Here is a 25,840-nt window from a genome sequence, read left to right on the forward strand (position 1 = left end):
CTGTAGCCACCCAGCCACTGTCTGTTCACCAGCCCACTCAGCCCCTCAGTACCTGGGAGGCCAAGTCTCTGGGTACTCGGCCTGGCTCACTATCAGGGGCCCTTGGCCAGGTCCCCACCCAGACAGACAGACAGAAGGGCTCCAGGCAAAGTCGGACAATCTTTATTTCTTGGACACCCGACCAGGGCTGCTGAGTGAATGCAGTCAAGGACACTATAGCTTGTGGTGGGGGGCTTCTGTCCTTATTCTCTCCCAGCCCACCCCTCAGGCTCAAGCGTGAGGGGGTGTGTGGCTGCCCCTCGCCCTCCTAGGGGTGGGGCCAGGCAGAAGGTAAAGGGGGAAGGAAGGAGAGCCTGGCTCCAGCCCAAGTCCAGAGGCTTTTGCCCTGTTGGGAGGCCAGGGTGTGGACTGGAGGCCACTTTGTGCCTCCTCACCTCCCCCATCCAAAACAAAAAGCCCATCGGCGTCCCTTCCTCCCAGCGGATCGTGTTCCATCCTGTCTGTGCAGGGGTGACAGGCAGGGTCGTGTGAAGGGGGAAATAAATAGCCTGCAGTACCCGGCCCTGGCCGGCGCTCGGGTGGGGGTGTGTGTAGGGAGGATGGACGTCCTGGGCTCAACTCCCAGGGGACAGGCTCTTGGGCGCTCTGTTCAGAAAGGCCTGCAGCTCCAGTAGCTGGAGAACACAGAGATCTGGGGAGGAGGGAGACGGAGGACGTGATGAGGGGTCGGGCCGGGGATCTGCCCTGCTGCAGCCTGTCACCCAAGGGCCAAGCAGCCGGAAGACAGTGCTACTGAGTGACATCATGGCCCACCCCTGACTGATGTGCACAGAGAGTGTAACAGATCTTAAGATCAGGGGGTGCTTTGGAGACACACAAGGAGCCCTTGGCATCCCTGCCCCCACCCCAAAAGGGGCTGAATGGCCCGTGGACTGGCTGGCCTCCTCGGGGTGAGGTCCAGCCCGGCCCTGACCCCGTGTCCCCACCTTATCCTTGAGCTGCTGGCAGAGCTGCAGGGAGACAGTGAAGAAGACCAGGGCGTCGTTGAGCCAGGGGATCACTGACTCCACCTTGTGCACGTGGCTCACCTCCAGGCGCTGCGTGCCCCACTCGCTGAGGGGAGACGAGAGGGGCCCTGAGGGCGGCCCAGAGGGCCAGGGCCCCACCCTAGGAGGGGCGGGGGCGCTCCTGAGACCCCTCTCAGGTAGCATACTTACAACATGGCCCCGGGGCTGTGCAGTACGGCGCCTCCGGCTGGGCGGAAGTTCTAAACAAGAAAGCATCAGGTGGGGTCAGGCCTGGGACCACAGGGTGGGCGAGGGCAGGCTGGGTGGGGGCTCACCTTGGTGGAATTGGGCTGCAGGGTGTGCAGCTGGTACACGGTGAGGCAGAGCTTGTTGAGGTTGATGTAGACGTTGACCAGGAGGTCAGAAGGCAGGGTGGGGGCGAACATCCGCTGTTGGGGGAGGGCCGGGCATCCAGGGGGGATGAGGGCCAGCAGGCATGTCCCACCCCCGCCCCTCCAACCATTATGGGGGGAATCCCAGTCCCCAGCCCGTGGACTGGGGCCTTCTGATTCTTGCCAGGTGCTCCGGGTAACTTACTGCACCACTGGGCTTGGACACCAGTGACCCGTCTGAGGGGTGGGGGGAGATATATTTTGGGGATTCAGAATGGAAGCCAAAGACCCAATCCAAGAAAACCGCACAGAGAACTCTGTCAACAATCTGGGGCCTGCAGGACGCCCTGGCACCCCTGTGTCCCTCCCGCCTCTCCTGGAGCAGGGGTGGGCCTGAGGCACTGACCGTGAGGCCGCTGGCAGCAATCTCCGGCAGAGTGAGGGTGGCGGGAGTGGTGAGCCGGTTGCGGGCTCTGGTCAGCTGCAGCATCACGGCGTCCATCAGCTGGGGGAGGAGAGCTGGTCACAGTGGCTGCCAGGGCAGCCCCATCAGGAGGAACCAAGTTACGGGAGCTCCCAATTCCTTCCCTGGGGCTCACAGACTCAGGCCCTGAACCTCTGCAGCAGGGGGCTTGCTAAAGATGCGGTTGATCGGACTCCAGCTGGGGGTGGGGGCAGGACATCTGTGCTGCTGACCACCCATCCGGAAGGTTCTATTGTCTGGGACCCGGGGTCCTGGTCCAGTTGGGGTGGAGGAGCCCGGAAGTCAGTCCCAGGGGGCCAAGGGCTTTGAGGATGAGGGTTCAGGCAGTGAAGGAGCTTACAAGGAGGGACCCTAACTCAGTTTGGGTGTAAGGAGTCAGGGAGGGCTTCCTTGAGGAGGCACTGGGATGGGTGAGTTGAGGCCTTAAGGTGGACAGGAGCCCTGTTTTCACAGGTGAAGAAGGAAACTGAAGCTCCATAGGTCCAAGGCCGCACGGCTGGGGAATGGTGGAACCTCTGGAGACTCATCCCCTCCCTCTGTGTGGGAGCAAAGCTCTCAGAGACCCAGTGCCCACTGCTTCCAGCTCTTCACCCAGCTGCTGCTGGGGTCACCTGGCTCCTGGGAAAGGCAGAATTACTGGGCTGCACATTACACCCCAAAGGACACTCACAGTTCTGAAAGGGACTTTGGTCCATCTGGTTTCGAGTTTTCATATCAGGCCCAGAGATGGCATGCAAACAACCCGAGGACACACAGCAAGTTGGAGGCAGGGCTAAAGCGTGAACTCAGGGAACCTGAGCTCATCTTGTCCCTTCACACCACGTGGACTCACTTTGTTAATTACAGAAGCTTTTCTGTTCCTGACAGTAATACCTGCAGCTCCCATCTACTGGGTGCTTACTAGAGGCAACATCACCCGCGTTGTCATGATGGCAGGCATGACAGCTTGTCCCCTCCTTTTATCAGGTGAGGGTACTGAGGCACAGAATGGCTAAGTAAGGGATTTGAGGTGGCCTGGCTCATAGTGCAGGCCCTGGGATCAGAACCCACATCTGTTTCTGGGGCCTGGGCCGTGAGCCATTCAACTGGCTGGAAGGACATGGTGTACACCGAGAGGTGAAGGGTTGACACTCAGCTTCACCTGAGGGTGGGGGCAGAGCTTCCCAGGGGACCAATCGGTGGTCAGGGAACCGGGCTCTCCCACTCCTGAGGTGGCTCACCTTGAGGACCTCTGCTCCCGTCCTGAACTGGTAGCTCTCATCTCGGTTGGCGAGGAGGTAAATGGCTTGGCTCACGTGGTTCCTGGCATCTTGGATCTAAAAGCAGGGCCCACTGAGCGGTCAGTGGGCTTGGCCTCGGCAGGGAAAGGTGCCAGCCTCAGAACACCCATGGTCTCTGGGGGCCCAACCTAGGATCCCTACCCTGAGGGGGCCTATCTTCCTAGAAGGGCTGGGGTGGGTGCCGCCTGCCGGGCCTGGCTGGTGCAGTGAGGTGGCCTCAGTCCCCGGTCCCTTGCAGCTCACTTTCCAAAGGAGGACAGAGGGTAACAGAGGAAAGGCACAAGATAATAGACTGCTCAGCTTTCACAAGGAAACAAGGTGATTGGGGGGCGGGCGGCGGCGAGGGAAGGCAACTCTTTAGCTGAAGCCTGTGCAGTGGCAAAAGTTGGGGGAGTGGACTCCAGGCAGAGGGACAAGCCCAAGCAAAGGCCGTGAAGTGGAGACAGCTGGTGGCCAGTGAGAGGGGAGAGGGAGGTGGCAGAAGCCAGACCCAATTACAGGACAGGCTAGGAGACCAGGCACTGCCCACCCCAGCTGCACTGCTAGGAAACATCTTTGTAAGCCTGCTGCAGCCACAAGGCCCCGCAGCGGCCAGCCCTGGAGGCCTCAGCGCTGCAAGGGCCTATTCCTACCTGCCCTTGTGCCTTGGGCCCCAGCCAGGGAAGGGCCCAGTTACCTGCTGCAGTTTCCACTGCTTGTCCTCCCGGAAGGCAAAGTGCAGCAGCTGGTTGTTCCTGGGCATCTTCAGGTTCACGTCCTGCCAGGCAAGGGTGGGCTAAGCCGGGCAGAAGGATGTCCTCCTGCCGCTGGCCACTCTGAGCCCTTGAGCCAGGGGGCAGAAACTGTGTGTGTGTTGGCTCGGGCCCGAGCCACTCCATGTGGGAGAGGGGGAAGAACATGGCCATTTGGGCTGGGGCAAACAGGGAACAGGAAACAGGAACTCAGGCCAAGAGGAACCACAAAGAAATGAAAGGGAAAGGTGGCTTCTGCTGGGAGGGAGGAGGTGAGTGGTTGTGGGCAGATGGAGAACATTTGCAGGTGCCAAGGGACGTAATGCCCACCCGAGGAGGAGGAGGAGGACCTTCCCCCAGGCCTTGGCACCGGCTACAGGATCAAGTGCAGAGAGAGTTAAGATGTTGGTCTGGGGCCAGCCTAACCCCGGGGCCAGGCTATAGGTAGTGCCGTGTGCAAAGCACCACCCACCACCCACCTCTCAATGGAGTAACACATCAATCTCAGAAGCAGGTTACGGGGGTTGTTGTCATTTTCAAACAAGGAAACCGAGGCCCAGAGAGGTCAAGGATCCTGCCCAGAGTCACACAGCTAGTGGGTGGCAGAGCTGAGCTAAAGCAGGAGGCCTCCCCCCACCCCCCGACTCTTGCCCGCTGGCTGCTCTGGTGGCATGGGAAGGGGCCAGGGGCCGGGGGACTCACCGCCTGGCTCAGCGCATCTCCCTGCAGAGTCAGCACGCCCTTCACCTGGTCTGTGCTACAACACGTGGGGGTCAGAGCAGCACCTGCAGCTGCCCCACCACCCCAGCCTCTCAGTGGGCTCTCACAGGATAGTCCAGCCTGTCCCACTGCACACCCTCTGGACGCTGGAGCTGGATCAGTCTGCAGGGCTGGGCCGTGGCCACACCACCAGTCCTAGAAGGTATCCCTAAGGGTCCCTCCTCCCAGAAGTCCACCCCTCAACCCCACCCCGGTTTCCACCCAGCCCAGGCTCACCCACAGCTGCCCAAGATGAAGTTCTCCTGCTTCGTGGGCCCCTCGGTGCCTGAGCCTGGCAGAGTGAAGCGGAGCGAGGCCTCCTGGGGGGCAAAGGGGAGTGGGGTAAATAAAGTTCACCGGCTCCAGCCCAGCCTTTGCTCCATAAGCTCCGCTCCCAGGGCCCCTCCCCCACGGCCAGTTTCAGTTCCTACCTGAACCCATACCTGCTCCTTCTACATTCTCTGGGGGTCTACCGTGTGTCCCATACAGGATAGAGGACCCAGAGACACCCTCCCCGTTTGGTTGACGAGCTTGGAAGTGGGGAGCAAAGTCTGGCAAGACAGTAGTCATGGCAACCGGTAATTCTGGCCTTATCAGGCACCGCCTGGACATTTTTTTGTATTTCCATTGGCTATTTTTTTTAATCTTCACAACAGCCCTGAGGGCGGTACTGCTATCTCCCTTTTGCAAAGGGGAGGCCCAAAGAGATCGAGGACTTGGCTGAGGTCAAAATGCTGGGTCCTTCAGATAGGAAGTTAAACGTCAATTTCAAAGAGTAGCTTCCCCGACTCCGGGGCTCAATCCAGGTCCGCAGCCCTGGCAGGACGGCTTGTGGAACTGGGTAATTATCTGCTGGCGCCCCGGGGTAGACGCTTTTTAAGTCCTAGGACTGAGTCCGGGGCCTGAGGGCAGGGCCTGGTCTGAACACCGCGCGTCGGGTACGCAGCAGCCTCAGGAGGCCGAGGAGGTAGCCGCGCTGGGGGAGGGTGGGCGCCCGCACAGGTCTTCGAGGTTACCTTGAGGATGTCCTGCAGTTGCCTCAGCACGGCATGCACCTCGTCGTGTAACAGCCAGCGAAACTCCTCCTCCTGAGGGGATAGGCCCGCTGTCAGCCGCCGCGGCCCACGACCGCCTCCCTCCCGGCCCGGCCCGGCCCGGCCCGCGCGCCTCACCAGCACCGCCCGCTCCGCCGCCGTCGCTGCCATCACGGTCGCCATCGCCGCCGCTCGCTGCCCAGCGACCGTCGCGGGTGCGCGGTCAGCTGGTGGCGCCCGGGCCCACCCTCGCCGCCGATTGGCTGCGCGGGCACCCGCCACGCCTCCAGCTCGCAACGCCGCGAGCGCCGCGGACCTGCCCCCGCCGGCTCGCCCCGAACACCGCGGCGCCGCGAGCTCTGGCTGCAGCATCCGCAGCCGTTCACCAGCCTGGGCGCGGCGCTCGCTCGTCCCGCCCCTCCTCGGCTCTGATAGGACGCCCTGTACTGGGCACGCTCGGCGATTGGCCGACGGTATGGCTAGCTCTCGCCGCACCCGGCGACTGGCCGCCTGGGTAGCCTGTTCTACCCCGGTCTTGTCTCCTAGCTCCGTTGGTCCCGGAGGGACAACCCCCTCCTCTCCCGCGTGGTGCTCGGTGTCAGGGCGCAGACCACCCCACCAAGGTCACAGTTGTGTTACCAAGAAACGTTTTTATTTTGCTTGCAGTAGCTTTTTGTTAATTGCACAAAATCATGTTTTTGCCATTTAAACATTATCACACAATCCTATTCTGAAAGACAAATGTTCATTAAAAACAAAGCAAAAATAAAAATTCACAACCTTAATTACCTAGATTTGTCATTTAAAGGTTTAAACGAAAAAAAAAAAGGGGAGTGGTGGAGGAGGGGCTTTCTTACAAGCTTTTCACAAGTGTCACATTTTCTCCTTTTAAGAGAGAAGGATCTCAAAACAAAGGTGAAATAGCTTAAACAGAAATATTCATAAAAAGGAACTTTACAGAATTGTCAACAATATTAAGACAACATTGACTAACCAGTTTCATTACAGCATCTTCCCCCACCCCCACCCCCGTGTCCCGCTAGGATTAGAACAGGCTTTGTGTTCATACAGAATTCAAAATCCCAGTGAAATTAACAACTGTGTCAAAAACCACAGGCATCTCCCCTGCCCTCCCCACCCCCATGTTTTCTGAGATCCCCTATCCTGGGTTCTGATCAGTGGAAAAGGGCCAAAGCTGCGAGGGGGAGGGGCACACACCAGCGTGGCCACCTCAAATTGTGTTTATCACTATATATTCACTACAAATGCTGAACTTCCGCACAGCCTGACTTTGGAGAATCCAACCCATGCAGGGGGAGAGAACACTGACATCCTTTGGGTGACTTCTCCTTGTTCTCATGCCACGTTCCAAGCCCCTCTGGTCCCCTATCCAAGGAGAAATGCTCAGATTCACTTCTGAGGGTCAGTGAGCTCTGGTAATGTCAAGCCTAGACCTCCTCTTCTCTCCTGACAGACCCCAGGGCCCTGAAAGCACCGAAGACCAAGCTGCTGGCTTAAGTGAAGACACTCATTTCTGTTTCAAGAGCAGAGCCTAAGAAATGGTCGTCATTGGTCAGGCTGGGTATGGACCAACGGAGGAACAGACAGAATGAAATACTGTCTCCATGGGAGGAAAGGGGGAAGGGAGGCAAATGGAGAGAGGTGGGCACACAGAGGACTTGTGCAGGGACAGGCTGGAAAAGGGGGGACTGCTGTGAGGGGACCTGGGTCAGAGTGGCTCTTCAGAACCAGGTGGAGGGTCTGTGGCATAATGGAAACAGGAAGGAAGCCCCTTCCCCCATTCACTCCTCAGTGGTTGCCCTCAGGACCCCTTCCCAAGGGCTGGAATGCAAATCCAAATACTACAACAGCCTGGTGAGGAAGTCAGATCCCAGCCCAGGCTCCACAGTGACAGTGACATCTGGGACAGGTGCGCAAAAGCAGTGAGGAGAGCAGGCTTCCAGGAGGTTTGCCTAGGGTGGGCTGTTTGCCGCTTTCCCTGGAAAGCCAGAGGCCTGTCTTTGCTTGACTGTGTCCATCTCTTTTCAGCTCACAAAGGCATTTATGGAGAGTTGGTTGCACACTGGTAGCTTAAACGTGACAATCCTCATCAGCGGGTCACCTGAGGTTGGAGGGGCCATGCGACCCTCTGCTTAAGAGTCTTGCTGGCTCATCGTAGCCTAGAGCTCCTCTCCGCGTGGAATCCAGTGGGGGACAGTGGACAGAACCACAGCCTCTTCACTCTGAGGGAAGCAGTGGGAAAGCTTCCAGTTCTCACTGCTGACTTGAGTTCCTCAACTGGAAGGGTCGGAGATAAGACAGCTCGGAAGAAGGGAAAACAAAAAAGCCAGGCAGCAGTTTCTGGGCAGCTTCTATCCTGGGGCAAGAGCCAGTGTGGTGTGTGTGTTTGTGTGTGGGGTGTGTGTGTGTGAGAACACACAGCCACCTAGTCCATGGCCAGTGCCCAGCTCAAGAGCCTCCCCACAGGCCACTCCTGCTGACACCCCTCCTCTCTCCAGGACCTCCAGGGGAGGAGCGATGCTGTGTGCTGTGCTCATGGCAAGTCTCAAAGTCTGTATAAAAGGAGATGGAGACAGGTGGACTGGTCCAGAGTTAAGTCCCAGGACCCCAACTCCATGTGAGGAAGAGGGGGTCATAGGGAAGACAGGGGTGGGTTGGGGTCAAGGACTTAGTGTATATAGGCTCGGTACACGGCAGACATGTCATTGTCAGACTGGTCCAGTGCCTTGGCTCTTTTGTACACCTGGAAAAAAACAACACAGGTTTAGTCTGGCCACAGAGCTGACTTACAGAAGACCTGCTTCCTAGAGGGGTTCTAGGTGTGGTTAGGTGGGTAGGTTCTGGACCCCAGGCTGTCTGGGTGTGACTCCTGGATCTCCCAGATCTGGCCTGACCTTGGACTAAGTACCTCAGTTTCTCTGTGCCTCCAGCACTGCTTCTTGATTTCATGGGGAGGCTAACAGGGTTACAGTGAAGGTTAAATGGACTGAGGGATGTAAAGTGCTCAGGGCTCAACACTGGTTAGTAGTTACAATCACATCCCTTCATCTGAAGACGCTCCGAGGCCTTCCCCATTCTCTCTGGGCTGCTGCCCCTGTCCTGCCCCGTCAGCTCCAGGGCCTTCCCCGTCATCCATCTGAAGTACCAGCTGCGCCACTTTACTCGACCACCTCCATCCCTTTACTCTGTTCCATTTTATTCACAATTCTAACCTTCTGGAATTCTTCCTTGTTGAAACATTTATGTGCTTACCTTGTGCCTCCTTCCATTAGAATGTAACCTCTACAAGGAAGAGAAGGGGCTGTACTATGTCCCCAGAGCCTAGAATGGTCCTTGGCAATTAACAAACAGCCACTCCAAAGGTACCAGGTGAATATGAAACAGTGTGAGAAAACTTAAAAAAGCCATCGTTCAATCAGGGCAGGCCCATGTCCAGTCATGTTGAAAAAATGCAGCTGGACACAAGTGTATTTTTTTTCTATTTTTAAACATAGTTCAGTTGGAGCCATCATGATTGATGTCCATTACAGCTCACGTATAGCTGTGAACTCAGAACAAAGGCTAAATAAAGACCTTTTTCAGATAAAAGAGAACTAATTGTTGCCAGCAGACCTGTGTTCAGGAAATGCTAAAGCAAGTTCTTCCAGCTGAACGAAAAACAATACCGAGAGAAATTCAATTCTTCAGAAAGGAAAGGAAAGAACTGGAAATGGTAGAGAAACAGAAACATCTTTTCTCTGAATATCTTTAGAATTCATATGGTTACTAAAGCGAGACACTCCAACAATGGTGGGCTTAAAATAAAAGCAAACATAAAATATAGGACACTTGTACACTAAAGCAAGGGTTCTCAACCTGGGGTCCTTTTGCTCCCCACCTGGAGCGACATCTGGTAATGTCTGGAGACATCTCCTATCAGCCAAGGGGGTGCAGTCACATCCAGTGGGTAGAGGACAGGGATGCTACAATGCACTGGACAGCTCCCACAGCAAGTGTCAGCAGTGTCCAGGCTGAGGAGCCACTTCCAAGGATGAGAGGGAGGAAGTGGTAAATGGATACACATTTTCCGTAGAGGGCCAATCTAGGACGTGAAGTTAAGATGCATACAGTAATCCCAAGAGGAAAGACAAAATAAAGATGATGCACTTGTTAAAAAAAAAAGCCATAAAAAAAGCCAATAGATAAAAAATGGGATGCTAAAAAACATTCAAATGTTCCAAAAGAAAGGAGAAAGAGACAGACAAAAGCCAGGGGGACAAATGGCAATCAAATGATAAAACACCAGCTCCAAATTCGACCACACACCAACAGACTTCAAGACAAAGTCTCTGTGGTAGTGGACTACTTAGCCTTAAGATCCTGAACTCCAAAACAGTGGAAAACCCAAACTCACAACATCTAAATGGCCAGAAACCACCATGCTCCACTGAGAAATGAACCAAAATGTCTGTTTCCAAGTCCATGAATCCTGTAGAGTCAGGGAGGGGCAAGTGGAGACCACCTGGCAGAGAAGTGCTCCCAACACAAGATACCACAGAACCCTTCAGAAGTAACCAGTTACAGACAAACTCATCAACGAAAAACTATACAACAGCCAGGAACTTCACTGCCAAGAGAGAACCTGAAGGTAAGACAAGAGGAACCAGAAATTGTACTGCAGCCTGGAAGAGTGAAGTAAGTACTCAGATGTTCAGACAGACAAGGAAGAGAGAGACACAGAATTCAAGGACTGAAGATTAGTCAACTATGAAAAGGCAGGTTTGAAGAATGGTGCTGTGTATTTTTTACTGATTTTTGGTTGCACTGCTCAGCTTGCTTGTGGGACCTTAGTCCCCCAACCAGGGATCAAACCGAGGCCCCTACCAGTGGGAGCACAGAGTCCTGACCACTGGACCCTCAGGGAGCTCCCCAGTACTGTGTATCTGTATTTCTTTGCCTCTACAGGAAAAGCCACTAGAGACCTCTATTTAACTTGGATAAAAATGTATACAGCTTATAGCACTTGGAAGAGAGAACTTCTAAAATGAATCCACATGATTTATATATGTATGTGTCTCACAAAATGTGGTTCTTACTGCAATTCAAAGATAAATATTGCTCAGCTGTTGTTCTGAAAGGTTATACTTCTATCAGATTGAAATAAAAGATATAACACACGGAAACTGTAAACCTGAGAAGGCTATAGTGGCCATATGAAAGTCTGACAACAGACTTCAAGACAAAGATCAAGATGGACACTTCTTAATAACAAAAGGGCAAATTCATCAGGAAGGCAGTACAATCATAAACGGCTAAGAGCCCAATAACAAAAACTTCCAAAGATACTAAGTGAAATGGACAAAATTAAAGGGGAAACAAATAATCCCACAATGATAGTTGGAGATTTTAACATCCCTGTCTTGGCAATTAAAAGAACTGGAGAAAAAGGTCAGTAATGATGATCTGAAAAAATACTACCAGCTATCTCGACCTAACTGATATATGCAAAACAGTCTTCTTAAGTGAATATGGCACACCCACCAAGACAGACCATCTGCTAGGCCACAAAACAAGTCTGAATCGATGCAGAGTTAAAAGCCATATGGAGTGTATTTTTTGACCACAAAGATACATTAGAAATCAATAACCACTCGATATCTAGGAAATTCTTTAGGATTTTTACTCATATTTGACACACTTTTAAGTAACCCACAGGTCAAAGAATTCCCAGAGAAGTCAGCATGGACTGGAGGAGACACACAAGCCTAAAACCAACAACCTAAGACTCCCCCTTGGAGAGGTCAGACACAGCCAAGCCAAGGCAAAGTCGCAGAGGGGCAGTGCAAGGGAGACAAGGGAATTCTGCAGGCCCCACCCACAGCCTCCTGCAGTTACCTCATTGGCTGCAGCAGCCATGGGGGTCGGATGGTTGACGGCATCACCTAGCGCAATGGCTAAACGGAGATCCTTCTGAATGTATTTCAGGTAGAAATCGGGCTTAAAGTTTCCTTGCAGGATATCTGAGGAGGGAAAGGCATCCACCAGAAGAATTAAAAGGATCCTAAATAAGAAAACATCTGGAGCACTGTCAGGGCTCAACACCTAGCATTTCCTCCTCCTCAGACACCCAAGAGACAAGTTCCCAGCCTGCACCCCCAAATCCTACGGGGCTTCCCTTAGAGCTCAGCTGGTAAAGAATCTGCCTGCAATGCAGGAGACCCCAGTTCATTTTTGGGGTCAGGAAGATCCGCTGGAGAAAGGATAGGCTACCCACTCCAGTATTCTTGGGCTTCCCTTGTGGCTCAACTGGTAAAGAATTCGCCTGCGGTGAGGGAGACCTGGGTTTGATCCCTGGGTTGGGAAGATCCCCTGGAGAAAGGAAAGGCAACCCACCCCAGTATTCTGGCCTGGAGAATTCCATGGACTGTATAGTCCATGAGGTCGCAAAGAGTCAGACGCGACTGAGCGACTTTCACTTCACTTTGACTGGGGGCCAGACTGACTGGAGAGGATGTGTCATTCACACAGAAGGAGCTCCCCAAGAAGACACTGCTCTGTGATGGCTGCTTGACCCAGCTCCCCAGCTAGAACCAAAACTAAAACGCAGCAAGAGCGGTCAAAGGCAACTTACTTTGGCACTTCTGGTCCAGGAAGATGCTGGCCAACTGTCCCTGATTGAGGATGTCCAAGAGTGTCTGCTGGGACTGGCCTGTCACTTGGGCCAGGGTGAGCCCCTCTGCAATGGTGGCCATGAAGCTCCCCTGGACCATGTTCACAATCAGCATCATCTTAGCTGCGTTGCCAACCTCACCTGCCCAGGGCAAAGAACTGCGGTCACACCCAGGAATCCCACGGGGAGGGACTTTCTGCCCACCCTCACCCCTGCTCGGACCCACCTCTACACCCAGGGGAGGCCCCATTCACCTGCCCCTGACAGAACTGGCTCTGACCCTTCTGGCTCTTCCTCCTTGCAGGCACTGACTGTGCAAGTCAAAGAAACCTTCCCACGGGGGCCCCAGGCAGAGAGGCCGTGCGGGACTGACGCTGTCCTCAGGGTGGTCTAGAGGGGATGTGGCCCACCCAGCCTCCAGGCCTGCAGTGGCCTGACGGGTGGGCAGGCGTGTTACCTAGAAAGAAGGAGGTCTTCCCCATTGCCTGGAAGCAGCTGCTGCAGTCCTCATACAAGCCCCTGTCTCCGGCCGCTAAGATCACCAACATCCCATCATTAGACAGCTGCTGATTCCCTGAGACCGGGGCTTCCAGAAAGCGGCCCCCCCTGGACACAATCACCTGGAAAGAAAAGTCACAGCTTCTGGAGGCTGTGCCTCTCACGAAGGTCTTGGGCAGGAAGCAAGGAGCACACAGGGGCTGGAGCATCAGGCCCTCCACGCTGAGCCCCATAGCGGACATGTGTACCAAGGTGCTGGGCTGATGCTGGGGGAGGACCAGCAGACTGTCCTCCACCAGATGCCCGAATCCCATGCAGGAGACAGCGAGGAGCTGGGGGTCCTCAGAGGCTCCCATTACAAAGATATCAGCAACACGACCACACTCTGGTTTGGCCGACCACACTTTCTAGGACAGACACTGCCCTTCTTTGATTTCAGCCACTCTTTGAACACACATGGGCCACAAGTCACCACCACCTCCTCACCTTGGCCCAGAGGCTCAGGGTGGGGGAATATCCTGCTAGTATCAACTGCAGAAAGCTATTTAAACCACAAAGACCCTGCTGGCAGATTGGACTGCTTCCAACTGAGAGGCTAGCAGCTACGGGACCTGACGCCTCTCCCAGCTAAGAAGCACTTCTCCTGTCTCAGCCATGCAGACTAGCTGTAGACTTGAAGGCAGAGAGTGAAAACAGGCTAGAATCCCATAGTCTCTGCTGTGGCTCTGGAGTAACTATGTGGCCCACACTGGGGTGCGGTGAGCCTGGGCCTTGGGCTCCAACTGAAAGGACGCTGGAGGGCCAGCCTGAACGAGGCTGCTACCTGGGCCAGCTCGGTGACTGTGTCAGCGTCCACCGTCGACATGTCCACGTAGCACTTCCCGGGGCGGATCCCCTGAAGCACGCCACTGGGGCCCAGCACCAGCTGTGGGGACACAAGGGAGAAGCAATAGCCCAGGCTCCCAGCCAGAACCCAGGTGACCCTCAGATCTAAGGTCAATGTCCTGCTGATTTTTTTTTGGCTCATTTCTCAAACAGAAGCTATTAAAGCTCAAAAGAGAAGAGCATGTAAATAAGCAAGGGAAAGAGAAGAATTTATGTTATGTTCCCATTTACCTTCAAAAAGAATATGTGTGTATTTCTTTTTAATAAAAGCCTCCCACTGAAAAGATGAAAGGTCAGTATTTATTTTTTGGCTTCTTTGGATTTACCTGGATTAGTTTAGTCACGAGTTCAACAAGATAACTACTGCACTTGAACTTTTAAAGCATACAAATACAGTGACAGCTAAATATAGGAACTTGGCACATGGACCAAGGCACACTCAGCCTCAAAGCTTCCAGCTCACCAGGAACACGTGAGCTTGTCAGGAACCATTTCAGCACAGACCTCAGGGACCCCAGTCAGTGTCGTTCTTTGTTCTGAATTAAAGGAAGTCTTGTGTTCAGTCTACGCAAACATCCTTCACAATGGGAGATGGCCCCCAAATGGGACACCCAACCCCCCACATGCAGACACTCACTCGGTGTGCAGGGGACAAGGGGAGGAGGCCAGCCAGCGTTCCTGGCCACAACCTGAGACGCTGAGGGGAGGGAGGGATCCTTACGTCCTTGGCTGCCTTTGGGTCCGACACGCAGGCAAAGGTGATGTCACAAGTTGAAACGACTTCAGCGGGGGTTCTTCCTAGGCGGGCCCCCTCCTGGATGAACAAATCACACTGCAAAAGTCACAGATCCTAATGTGAGCTGCAGGCAGTGCACAACACACACACTAGCCAGGCCAGAGACACAGCGCCCAGTGCTCCTGTGTGGCCTCCCAAGGCAGGCGGTCTGACTGCTCGAGGGGAAGTGGATGGGAGCCCCTTAAGGACAGTCTTGTGTGTCTGCAAACTTGGTGCCGAGGATGCACGTTCCACATTCTGCTCCACAGGAAGCACAAAACAAGTGTCTGCTGGAGGCTTCCTGAACCAAGAATGGGACGTGAAAAGTAATTGTCCACAGCTCTCTGTGGCTGTCTCAGCTGTGGTGAAATCTGCCCAGTGCTGTGTGAGCCGGGGAAGCAGGGCTAGGGCCAACAGGCTGCCACTTCCTATTGAATTGCTTCGGGTCGGGGTGGGGGTCGGGGTGCGGCACAAAAAGCACTAACTCTTCTTTTTAAAAAAATAAAATCACCTGAACTATCTCATAACAGAATATATCATTAACATCTTGGTCTATTTCCTTGTTCTATGGGCACTAAAAAAAGTATTTAGAATAATTTGGACCTATGATTTTGTATCTTATTTGCCCCACTGAGAGACATATCTGAATTTACCTAATGGCTCTCCTGGCCCAATTATAAAAGACCCCAACAAATACATGTAAGGGACTTCCCAGGTGGTTCAGTGGTAAAGAATCCACCTGCTAATGCAGGAGATGCAGGTTCAATCCCTGGGTCTGGAAGATCCCCTGAAGAAGGAAGTGGCAATCCACTCCAGAACTCTTGCCTGGAAAATTCCATGGATGGAGGAGCCTGGTGGGCTCTAGTTCATAGTTTTGCAAAAGAGTGGGGCATGACTTAATGACTAAAACAACAAGAAGGGTAAAACTTCTTCTTGCAGGTCAAGAAGCAACAGTTAGAACCAGATATGGAACAACAGACTGGTTCCAAATTGGGAAAGGAGTATGTCAAGGCTGTATATTGTCAACTAGCTTATTTAACTTCCATGCAGAGTACATCATGAGAAATGCCGGGCAGGATGAAGCACAATCTGGAATCAAGATTGCTGGGAGAAATATCAATAACCTCAGATATGCAAATGACACCACCCTTATGGCAGAAAGCAAAGAGGAACTGAAGAGCCTCTTGATGAAAGTGAAAGAGGAGAGTGAAAAAGCTGGCTTGAAAGTTAACATTAAAAAAACTAAGATCATGGCATCTGGTCCCATCACTTCATGGCAAATAGATGGGGAAACAATGGAAACAGTGACAGACTTTATTTTCTTGGGCTCCAAAATCACTGCAGATGGTGATTGCAGGCATGACATTAAAAGATGCTTGCTCCTTGAAAGAAAAGCTATGACCAACCTAGACAGCATATTGAAAAGCAGAGATATTACTTTGCCAACAAGGTCCATCTAGTCAAGGCTATGGTTTTTCCAGTGGTCATGTATGGATGTGAGAGTTGGACTGTGAAGAAAGCTGAGTGCTGAAGAATTGATGCTTTTGAATGGTGGTGTTGGAGAAGACTCTTGAGAGTCCCTTGGACTGTAAGATTAAACCAGTCAATCCTAAAGGAAATCAGTCCTGAATATTCTTTGGAAGGACTGATGCTGAAGCTCCAATACTCTGACCACCTGAGGTGAAGAAAGGAATCATTGGAAAAGACCCTGATGCTGGGAAAGATTGAAGGCAGGAGGAGAAGAGTATGCCAGAGGATGAGATGGTTGGATGGCATCACCAACTCAATGGACATGAGCTTGAGCAAACTCCGGAAGTTGGTGATGGACAGGGAAACCTGGTGTGCTGCAGTCCACAGGATTGCAAAGAGTTGGACACAATCAAGCAACTGAACTGAACTGAGGGTAAAAAACAGGCTCTGAAAATGGTTTTATAAGATCAGCAGCATGGAATACATTATTTAAAAACAACACAGTACCCATAAATATATTAACGTTTTGTCCTACTTGTGATTTAACAAGCCAAAAATAGCAACTTCTTTGTGTGATACATTTTGATTATTTCTAAGTACAAAATATCTAATACCTTTGTTGATTGTCTCGTGACCTATTTAAAAATCTTTATATCATTATTAAACTATTTGTTTAATAAGAAATTCCACTCCTGGTTTTATATCTAAAGAAAATAAAAACACTAATTTGCATGCACCCCACATGTTCAAAGCAGCACTACAAAAGCCAAAATATGGAAGCAACCTCAGTGCCCATCAACAGATGAATGGATGAACATGCATTCACACTATGTGTGAATAAAAAAAGGAAGTTCTGCCATGCGCAACAACGTGGATGGACCTAGAGAATACTATTATGCTTAGTGAAATAAGTCAGACAGAGACAGACAAATACTCTACACCTGCACTTATGTGTGTGTTAGTCGCTCAGTCGTGTCTGACTTTTTGAGACCCCATGGATGTAGCCCACCAGGCTCCTTAGTCCATAGAATTCTCCAGGCAAGAATACTGGAGTGGGTTGCCATTTCCTTCTCCAGGACTTACATATGGAACCTAAAAAGTAAAACAAATGAATGAATATAACAAAAAAGAAACAGATTTAGAACAAACTACCAGTGCGGAAAGGGAATCAGGGAGAGGCAAGACAGGAGTAGGGGACAGTACAAGCTGTTACGTATGAAATAAATAAGCTACGAAGATACATTTTGCAGCACAGAAAAACAGTCATTATTTCATAATAACTTTCAATGCAGCATAACTTGTACAAACACTGAATCACTGTGCTGTACACCTGAAACTAACGTACTATTGTAAATCAACTGTACTTCAATAAAAACACACACACACAGAAAAACTAGGGAAAAACACAAAAATTGTTAGGATAGTGGGAAAATTTAAGAATACAAAACCTTGTTTTCAAGTTTTCTTTTTTGTTGTTGTGGGAAGTAGTATCAACACCCATTCATCTTTTCCTTTGGTAACTCTTTTAGACTTCTAAAAAGATCTATATTAATATTAAATTTTGTTTTCTTCTGGTTTTTTCTTTTGAAGAAAGAGGGTAACAGCTGATTCCAAACTCACATTCATAACTGCTTTGCTGTACTGCCTTCTCATAAATTAATCTGAAAGGCATAGCCATGTTTATTAACAGGCTTTCCAATCAAGGAAACAAGCTGACCAGAGGCACTTCTATCAAATGGGAACATACACCTGGAGTTTCCCAATGTCCTTCAACTGTGTGTGTCTAGATTTCCTGGTTGCCTTGGCCTTGAATCACAAAGTATCTGCCAACAGTCTCCAGGATTTCACTCCTGACCCAGGTCCTGCAACGCCTACCTCATGCCCAGCACTTGAAGCCCACATCTCTTAGAACAGCCTTCAGTGCCCTTTCTCCCAGGCTCCACCTACTCTCCAACCAGTTCCTTGTTATTCTTGAAAAGGGGCTGTTTCAACCAAGTGAACTGCTTACCTCGCCTGGAACATTTTTGTTAATCTAAATCCATCAGCTCTACCATCTCCCTTCACTCCAGCTCTCCCTTTGCTGCATACATGGGATGCTCACCCATCACTTCACAAACACACGCTCAGCCACACCTTGTTCCTCAAGAGGCTGGTTCCTTCTTTGTCTCTCTGTCCCTGGCAAGCACAGTGAATTATTTTTCTGGTACTTAGATTATGGTTCTTCACCTTTTCCTGGATGAGAACTTGAGGGGAGCCATGACCTCTCTCCATTACACAAGACTTGGAATTCCATTTCAGGGTATGCACAGGCCCCGTGAAGCCACGGACCACCTTAGATGAAGAATTCCTGAACCTGTCCTGTCCAACGTGGTAGCCACTAGGACTGCTTAATTTTAAGTGAAATAATCTTAAAATTCGATTCTTCAGTCCATGAGCCACGAATCCAAGTATTTCAGAGCCACATGAGGTCACTGGCTCTCATAGAGGCCAGTGCAGATACAGCACAGCTCCTTCACCGCAGAATGTTCTGTGGCACAGGGTTGTTAACACAATCCAAACACAACAGAGCATGGCCATTAACTCAGATGAAGCAGATCTGCTGATGCACTCTCCATATCAATGAATTCATCACACACACACACACTCACACACACACACACACACGGAAAAACCTGACAGGTTTTTTTCTCTTTTACCTCCTGTTACCTATTTCAGGTAATGGCACAGACGGATAAATTTCTGTTTCATGTTATACCCCTGGGTATTTTCAATATTTAGTTTTTATGATCGCATCCTATGCTGGCTTATCTGCATCCTCCCCTGCCTGGACTTGGAGCTTGGCTTCTACTCCATGCACACAGAACGTGGAGCAGAGACAGCAGGGCGACTCCTATCCTTAGTTGCCCCAACTCCAAGGCCCAGGCCCCACCACACCCAAGAAGTGCCACCATGAATGCTTACTTTCTCTGCAGTCCGGTTCCAGACAGTCACCGTGTGGCCCATTTTTAGCAAGTTGGAGACAATGCCACTTCCCATGAGGCCAAGGCCCAAAAATCCTATCCTAGAAAGACAGACTGGTCAGTTCAGAGTGGGGAACAGGGTGGAGGGGAGAACAGGGTGGGATTATGACTACTACCCTGGCTCTGTTCCTCTTAAACCTGGGGAACCTCACCTCAGTCCACCACGCACACTGCTCTGCAGTGTGCTGATACCATGACCGCAGAGCCAGTGGGAGGGCTGGCAGAGTGCGCCTTTTCTCACTCTGGCCCTGTTCAGAAGTGCTCAGAAGTTTACACAAGCATTTCTAAACCCTCAACTGCCACTGCAAGAAGTATGACTCATACAGGTTATGGCAAGTCTTCCCAACCATTTCCTTGTTGCTTTGATGGAGGGGCTGAGCTTACAACTCCACTGCAGTGAGAAGCCAGACATTTATCTTCAGCGCATGCAACAGTTCCTCGCCAGCCACCTCAGGTGCAAGGCCTTGAGGTGCCAACTTCGAGCACCCTGGGATCCATGACACGTAACAGGCGCCACACGTGCGGAGCCCCCACCGTCCTTGCCTGCACAAGCTGACGTCCTGGTGCTCACCTCCCCTTCCTGGCTTCAGGCTCTGCACCACCTTTGCTCTCTTCATGCAGTCAGCAGGGATGGGCTTCGCCACGCCTCTTCAAAGCCTCACCTGCTCTTTGGAGTCAGTCTTCCCCGGTACGTGGAGTCTTCTCCTGAACCTCTTTCCCATTGCTCAACCTGGGCCCGTCCTCTACTCTCCCCACACTTTCTAACTGCAAGCCCGTTATGCTCCTTCTGTGACTAAAACTCAGGTGGTCAGTACGTGCTGCTTACCTGCACTTGCTACAGCTCGCCTGCTCTTTCCTGCAGCCCCAGAACTTGGGGCTCATAGCTGCCACATGGTTCAATGGATGATTTTATCTTGCTCAAATGTCTCTTCTTGGTTCCTACAATTCTTTCTCTCTCCTTGCATAAGACATGGTTAAGCAACGCCTCTTTCTTCATTTACTACCTCATGGTCTTGTTTCCAGCTTGTCTCTCTCTCAGCTCTAATGTTGTCTGCAGCTTCTCCACTCTGACCGATGTTATCCTTCAGTATTTTCAGTCTCCTGGGAGCCATATCTGCAGCCACCTCTGCTAACGGGCTCAAAGGTTCCCCAATCCTTGTGGGAATACAACACTCTCATGTTTCTCGTGTTCTCTGTCTAGCCTGCTCTAAGTCACCTGAATTAAATGCTGAAAATGGAACCCACCACTCTCCTCACCAAAGGTATAATCTGTTATTCACAGCTATCTGGGTGGGTGGCAACCAGTTTTCTCTAGGATTGTAAATCATGACAGACTAATTCTCTTTCCTTTGTTCAGTGTTCCAGGACACCCGGAAGACCTGGGGATATGCATTTGTACACTGACAGTTGCTCGCGGTGTCCTTGAGGCAAGGAAAATGTGGACCAGGCGCACTGGGTGCAACGCAGCTAATCTGCTCAGCAGCTGGCTTTACACTTGTAATAAAAAAGGATTTGAGTGATGGCAGAAAACACTGGACTCTGTCCTCAGCCTGGAGTTGGATTTTTTAAAAAAATAAGCCAACACATTCCTCGTTGATTTAATGGGCAACACCCATTCCTCCTTTAATTAGCACATGCCTCCAGCTCCTTCACACCACAATGGAAGTTCACCAAATATATCTGGTTGAACAAGAGACTTCAACAGCACAAAAAAAGTGTTTTAGTCTGAGAAAGAACCGCACAGAAGACTCAGATGGGAGATTCAGACGTTCTTTAGGAGAATGCTCCTTCCTTAAGAGCCCTCATCATCACGACTCAGAAGCACAAGGGGGCATCAGAATACAGGCAAAGGCGAGGGTGGATGCCAGCTAAGGCCTGGGGATCGCAGTCAAGGCTCCCCACTTGTCTGGGTGGGGCGGAGGGCAGCCGGCAGGTACATTGGGAGGACTGGGGAAGGCAGGACAACAGGCTGCCTTCATCTTTTGCTCCCACCTGCCCCCACCAGGGCCAAGGTGAGGAGTTCTTCAAGTGTGGTCTCCTGATGAGCAGCCACTTATCTGGGAACTGGTCCACCTGAGACTGACTGATCCAGAAACTCTAGGGGTGCAGCCCAGCAACTGGTGCTTTACGAAGGGTCTTCCAGGTGGTTCAGGAAGGTCTGAGAACCACTGACCCAAGTGTTCCCTGCTTAGGAGACTCACTAGTGAGCAAATTCATGGTACGAATGTACAGGGCAATTTCTGTCTTCCGCAAGTCAAGTTACTCCCAGGCAAATCGTTAAGAATTACAATTTTCCCTTTCTCTTTCCACTTAGTCCCAGCAACGGCTGGGACACAACCCTTAAGAAGCTGCCTTGAAGTCACCCCCAGACCCACAGAACCAGAGACCAAGGAAGCCCTCCCCCGAAGGCCCTACTTTTTGTCTGTGGGTGTGACGCTGCCATTCACCGCCGTGCTGTCTGCGGCCTGGATGGAGGTGGACCCCGTCTCCTGGGGGAGGAAACACAGGTCGTCAGGCCGGCCTGCCCATGCCAGGCCCTGGTGAGAATACAAGTGAGGAGGCGTAGAACTTACGTACCTCTTCACATATTTTCAACTTCTTTGTGATTGCCTGGTAACAGACAGCTGGCTAATAAAGAGGGAGTGAAAAAAAATTACTTATTAAACTGAACATTTAACTGGTCTTAGTTACTATTTCCCTACTGAGGTGAGACCCAAAACAGAAAGTTAAGATCAAAACTTATTTGGTGTCCAACTTTGCTGAACTCCAACACATGAAAACTTAACTTGCATTACTCCACTCAGTTCTCATGCAGCTCTACAAGCTGCTTTTTGCTGGTGATGACGCTGAAAATCAGAGGTTTATATGTCCAAAATTATAGGCATGGTCAGTGTACCCAGCCTTGGAATCCTGATGTGTCAACTCCAAGGTCACACACCATCAGCAGATCCTATCAGGGCTCAGCCTAACCGACAGCCCTGGGGAGACACCTGGGGAAACCGCCCCCGACCCCCAGGGCTCATGGAAGACTGCCTTCATCCAGCAGCACTGGCCACCCATGGGTGGATGCCGGCTCCTGAGGCTGGCTTTCTGTCCTAGACTCTGAGGGCGACCACATATGTCTCAAGCACACAGCCACGAAGTTTTAAAAGCTTCTTTGGGTTCCTTTTAAATCTTAACAATGCCTGATTCATGAGTGGTCCTCTACGTGATTTAAATTTAACTAGTTGCTCTGGACAGAGTACAGGCAGCGGACTAGGGTGAGGCTCCAGCGAAGCAGCACTCTCCCCTCAGGCTAGCTCCTAAGGGAGGATCGGGAACCTCAAGGAACAAGCTTACCTTCTCAGTTTGGCTGAGCAGGAAGTGATGGAAATGAGGGTCTGCATCTTTAACAGGCTGAAATCAGAAAATGATTGAATAAAACAAATTATCTTCTACCAGAGGTCACCTCCTACTGATAACCAGTCTCTCCCCTGGCTGACACACCTTTGGGAGCTGAGCTTACAACTACCTGGGAGCTCGTTTCCCACTCTGGTTCTAAGCCTTTCATAAACAATGCCCATTCCAACTGGAGGAAAACTGGCTTCAAGTGGAAAAGAATGGATGTTTCGGCCAGGCTGGTGTATAAATTACTCCCAAACACTGTGGAAAAATAATTAAAAAGTGTACCAGTGATTTTCAAATCCAGCATTCACCAGTCACTTCAGATGACCCAGCAGACCAAGCCAAATTCTCAGGCTCCTCCAAGTCATAGGATTTTGGACCCCTCGTACCTGGCGCCAAATGCTCACAGAGGGTTAATATTAACAGGAAGGAGGAAGCAACGACTGCAAGGCTTTCAAGGGCTTTTCACACACAGGCCCAGCAACAGGGGAGCAGCGGGCGCACCCACGCCAAGGGTAAGGCAGCGTGCAGGTGACCAAACATCACAGCCGCGCACGTGACCAAGGTATGTCTATAAAGTACCAAGTGGGAAAAAACTGCAGAATGATCCCACTTTTGTAAAAATCAACACTACTCCCCAAAGCGAAAACCTGTAACATGGATACGTGATTATATACCTGATGGTTAAGTGGGTATGCCAAACGGTCTGGAGCGAGTTAAATAAACTTGACAGCAAGCCTGCGCCAGGGTGGACTCGCACACTTCTGTATTCATTGGCAATTAAAAAGTGTCGGGAAAAGCACACCACAGTGTCAGGCTGGGAAACCAGCTCTGAGGCTGGGCTTGTCATGGCCCAAGGGAGGGGTCATTACCTCACTCACGTTCGGCTGCCATTTAAACGTGGCCATGGGTCCAGCCATCATCCCCTTCACAGTACTAGACTCAGGGATGCTGAGGTCCTACAGAGGGAAAGACAGGTGGTCACAACACTGTGGCACCTCAGGAGCACTTGTCTTCCTCCCTCAATTGGGGGCCCCTCTTCACTGCTTTGCTTCCTTCAGTCACACTCCGTCCCAAACTATCCTAGCCAGCTCCATGGTCTCCCCAGGCACAGCTCTGATGACTGTCTTATTGGGAGAAACAGGGCAAGTCTTTGTCAACACAGAGGGAAGTTCTCTTTTCTCTGGTCCAGAATGACAAATGTGCTCCTGGGCCAAAATTCCTCAAGGATGGAGGTAACCTGAAAGACCAACTGTGGTCTGCAGTGTGATCAGCAGGTCACAGGGAAAACTCCTTATTGCAAATAACGAGCATTAGGAAAACAGTACTGGCTTCAAAAGGAATCCATCGTATCTGAAAAGAAACTAAGGAAGCCACGTGGTGCAGTGAGGAGATCGGCCCAACATTTTAGAGCCAGTAAGTGATGAAGCCAGAATTAGATCCTGGGGCAGTCAGGATCCAGGAGTTCATTCTCCCCCCAGACAGAAGGCAGGCGCCGTGGGGGCAGGGAGTCAAGAGCTCAGTGCAGCAGGTCAAGCTCTCCACTAGATAGCTGAGATGAAGTGTCAGGAGGACCACTGAGGCTGGGAGACAGCAAATGGGGACAGGGACACGAGGTAAGCCGGGCAGAGGGGCAGGAGCAGACGAGCTGTACAGCTTTATCCCTAGATCTCCAGACCGGCGTGGAGATGTGCAAGACGAAACAAAGCAGCCCAGAGCAGTGCTGCCCCAGAGAAGCTGCAGTCACGATGGACGTGTTCTGTATCCGCTCGGTCTAGGCACGTGTTACTATGGAGCACCTATCACGTGGCCAGTGTGACTTGAGTAACTGGATTTTAATTTGTGTTGAATGTAAATTAATTTAAATGTAAATAGTCACTAGCCTAGTGACCACAACAACAGAACAAGGGTAAAGCAGGAACACAGCTGTCCACCCAGCACTGAGCAAAGGCCTCCACCCCGGACTCCCTGCCTGAGTCTGGATTTTTAGGAGAGCCACAGGATAGTTCTGTTTTGCCCTGTGGTCCGTGCCCAGAGTCCCAGTTCTCCGCTCAGGACTCGAGCCCCAGAGAGAGGGTGAGTGTGCACCCCCCGAGCATGGCTCCCCCGTGCAGCTGGACACAAACCCAGCCTTTGCCTTCCCACACGTAATCAACACCCCTGTCGTCAAGCTCAGCCTTTTCCGTTAATCCTCACGGGACAGAGGATTATAGCTCAGAACAGCACTCATCTGGGGCTCTGCCTAGCTAGACTACTCACTCTGCTTCAGTGAGGAGCTCGCAGCCAAATGACAATCACTATAGCAACACACACGCTTGTGTGAGAAGAGTCCTCCACGTAAGACTGGCAGTAGCCCCCAGGAGTGCACTACAACCACCACACTCTCACCGCACAAAGGCTACTGCTGAAAAATAATAAATGTGCAATGTTTGTCAAATGTATAGTGTTGCAGGCACTGTCTTATCTGCTTGGCTTGTGTTACTCATTTAATTCTTAAACCTAAGACGCACTGTTATCTTCAATGACCAGACAAGGAAACTGAGGTGAAGGGAGCTGGCCACGGTCGCACAGCTGTAGCAGGTCATGGAGACCCCAGGGCCTCTTCCTTACCTCTCCTTCATACTTCCCTTTACCCCCAAAGAAACTGTTTCTCTTCAGGGTGAGCACAGGAGGTGGTGAGATCCATGGTGTGAGATGCCAGACACTATGCATTTGGAGAACAGATAAAACCCGACAGCCCAGATTTCTGTGGGTCCCCAGGAAATCAACTCAACCGGATCAATCCAGATCACATCTCCTGGAAGTCCTTCATGCCCCACACCCGGCAGTTTCTAAGCTCCCCTCACTCTGGCCGGAGGTCCCCACCACTCAGCTGCTCTCATCTATCGTGTCTTAGGTCACTGAGCAGCCAGAAGGGCCTGCTCTAACACAGAGGTTGTACTGCGGCAGCCGACAGGCTGAATGTAGTCCAGAGTGATGCTCCTTCGTACTTAGAAGCGTTGTAAAAATTTGAATGAGCTTCTAATACTTAAAATAGGAACATTTCACTTAAAATCTGTATTTCCAGCTTCTCTTGAGAAAAACCAAAGGATCTGGCAAAAGTTGGCTGGGAGCCCGAGGGTGGGGCACGGCCTCGCCAGACGGCAGCTGCTGCCACCCTAACACCTTCGGCTCAGTCTCCTGCTTAAGCACCCTCTTCCCGTCCCTGCCTGGTCTCGCTGGTGTCTCAACCTGTGCGCCTCCATCTGACATCCAGCATTCATCACAGCCCCATCATCCCAGGTCTGTGCCGGCCATGTGGCTTTCAGTCTCCGATCCTGCTCTAACAATCTTCCCCTGGGTGCTGACAGATTACCTGCTCCACCTCAAATCTTCCTCCTTTGGCTCCCAAGACCCACACAGATCTTTCTGGAAAGGTGAGAGGTATGTTACTTCTGCCTCACTTCCCTTC

The 25,840-nt window shown here is 51.5% G+C and overlaps 2 protein-coding genes across 8 annotated transcripts in view; both read right to left on the reverse strand.

Annotated features, from left to right (window-relative positions):
* Positions 1 to 140: 140 nt before the first annotated feature.
* ROGDI (rogdi atypical leucine zipper) lies at positions 141 to 5,977 on the reverse strand. The gene is made up of 11 exons (XM_070779602.1): positions 5,826 to 5,977; positions 5,670 to 5,741; positions 4,891 to 4,973; positions 4,597 to 4,651; positions 3,840 to 3,920; positions 3,104 to 3,199; positions 1,806 to 1,904; positions 1,343 to 1,456; positions 1,218 to 1,267; positions 987 to 1,113; positions 141 to 691 (listed from the first exon to the last, which is right to left on the reverse strand). The coding sequence occupies exons 1-11, from the start codon at positions 5,868 to 5,870 to the stop codon at positions 650 to 652; spliced, it is 864 nt and encodes a 287-aa protein (XP_070635703.1). The 5' UTR covers positions 5,871 to 5,977; the 3' UTR covers positions 141 to 649.
* A 340-nt stretch (positions 5,978 to 6,317) lies between these two features.
* GLYR1 (glyoxylate reductase 1 homolog) overlaps positions 6,318 to 25,840 on the reverse strand; it is a 31,796-nt gene continuing 12,273 nt past the window's right edge. For 3 of the 7 annotated variants that reach the window (XM_070779598.1, XM_019987565.2, XM_070779597.1), the window contains 11 exons: positions 23,262 to 23,348; positions 22,345 to 22,401; positions 21,583 to 21,633; positions 21,421 to 21,494; positions 18,947 to 19,046; positions 14,462 to 14,572; positions 13,679 to 13,780; positions 12,815 to 12,977; positions 12,319 to 12,498; positions 11,583 to 11,707; positions 6,318 to 8,451 (listed from right to left, as the gene is read on the reverse strand). In XM_070779598.1, coding sequence (XP_070635699.1) covers positions 8,377 to 8,451; positions 11,583 to 11,707; positions 12,319 to 12,498; positions 12,815 to 12,977; positions 13,679 to 13,780; positions 14,462 to 14,572; positions 18,947 to 19,046; positions 21,421 to 21,494; positions 21,583 to 21,633; positions 22,345 to 22,401; positions 23,262 to 23,348 — 1,125 coding nt within the window. In that variant the 3' untranslated portion in view covers positions 6,318 to 8,376. Of the gene's footprint in view, positions 8,452 to 11,582; positions 11,708 to 12,318; positions 12,499 to 12,814; positions 12,978 to 13,678; positions 13,781 to 14,459; positions 14,573 to 18,946; positions 19,047 to 21,420; positions 21,495 to 21,582; positions 21,634 to 22,344; positions 22,402 to 23,261; positions 23,349 to 25,840 lie in introns of all 7 variants that reach the window. The other 4 variants (XM_070779599.1, XM_070779595.1, XM_070779596.1 and 1 more) reach the window with 3 other exon arrangements.

This window comes from Bos indicus, chromosome 25, assembly GCF_029378745.1.
Source record: "Bos indicus isolate NIAB-ARS_2022 breed Sahiwal x Tharparkar chromosome 25, NIAB-ARS_B.indTharparkar_mat_pri_1.0, whole genome shotgun sequence".
NCBI lineage: Eukaryota > Metazoa > Chordata > Mammalia > Artiodactyla > Bovidae > Bos > Bos indicus.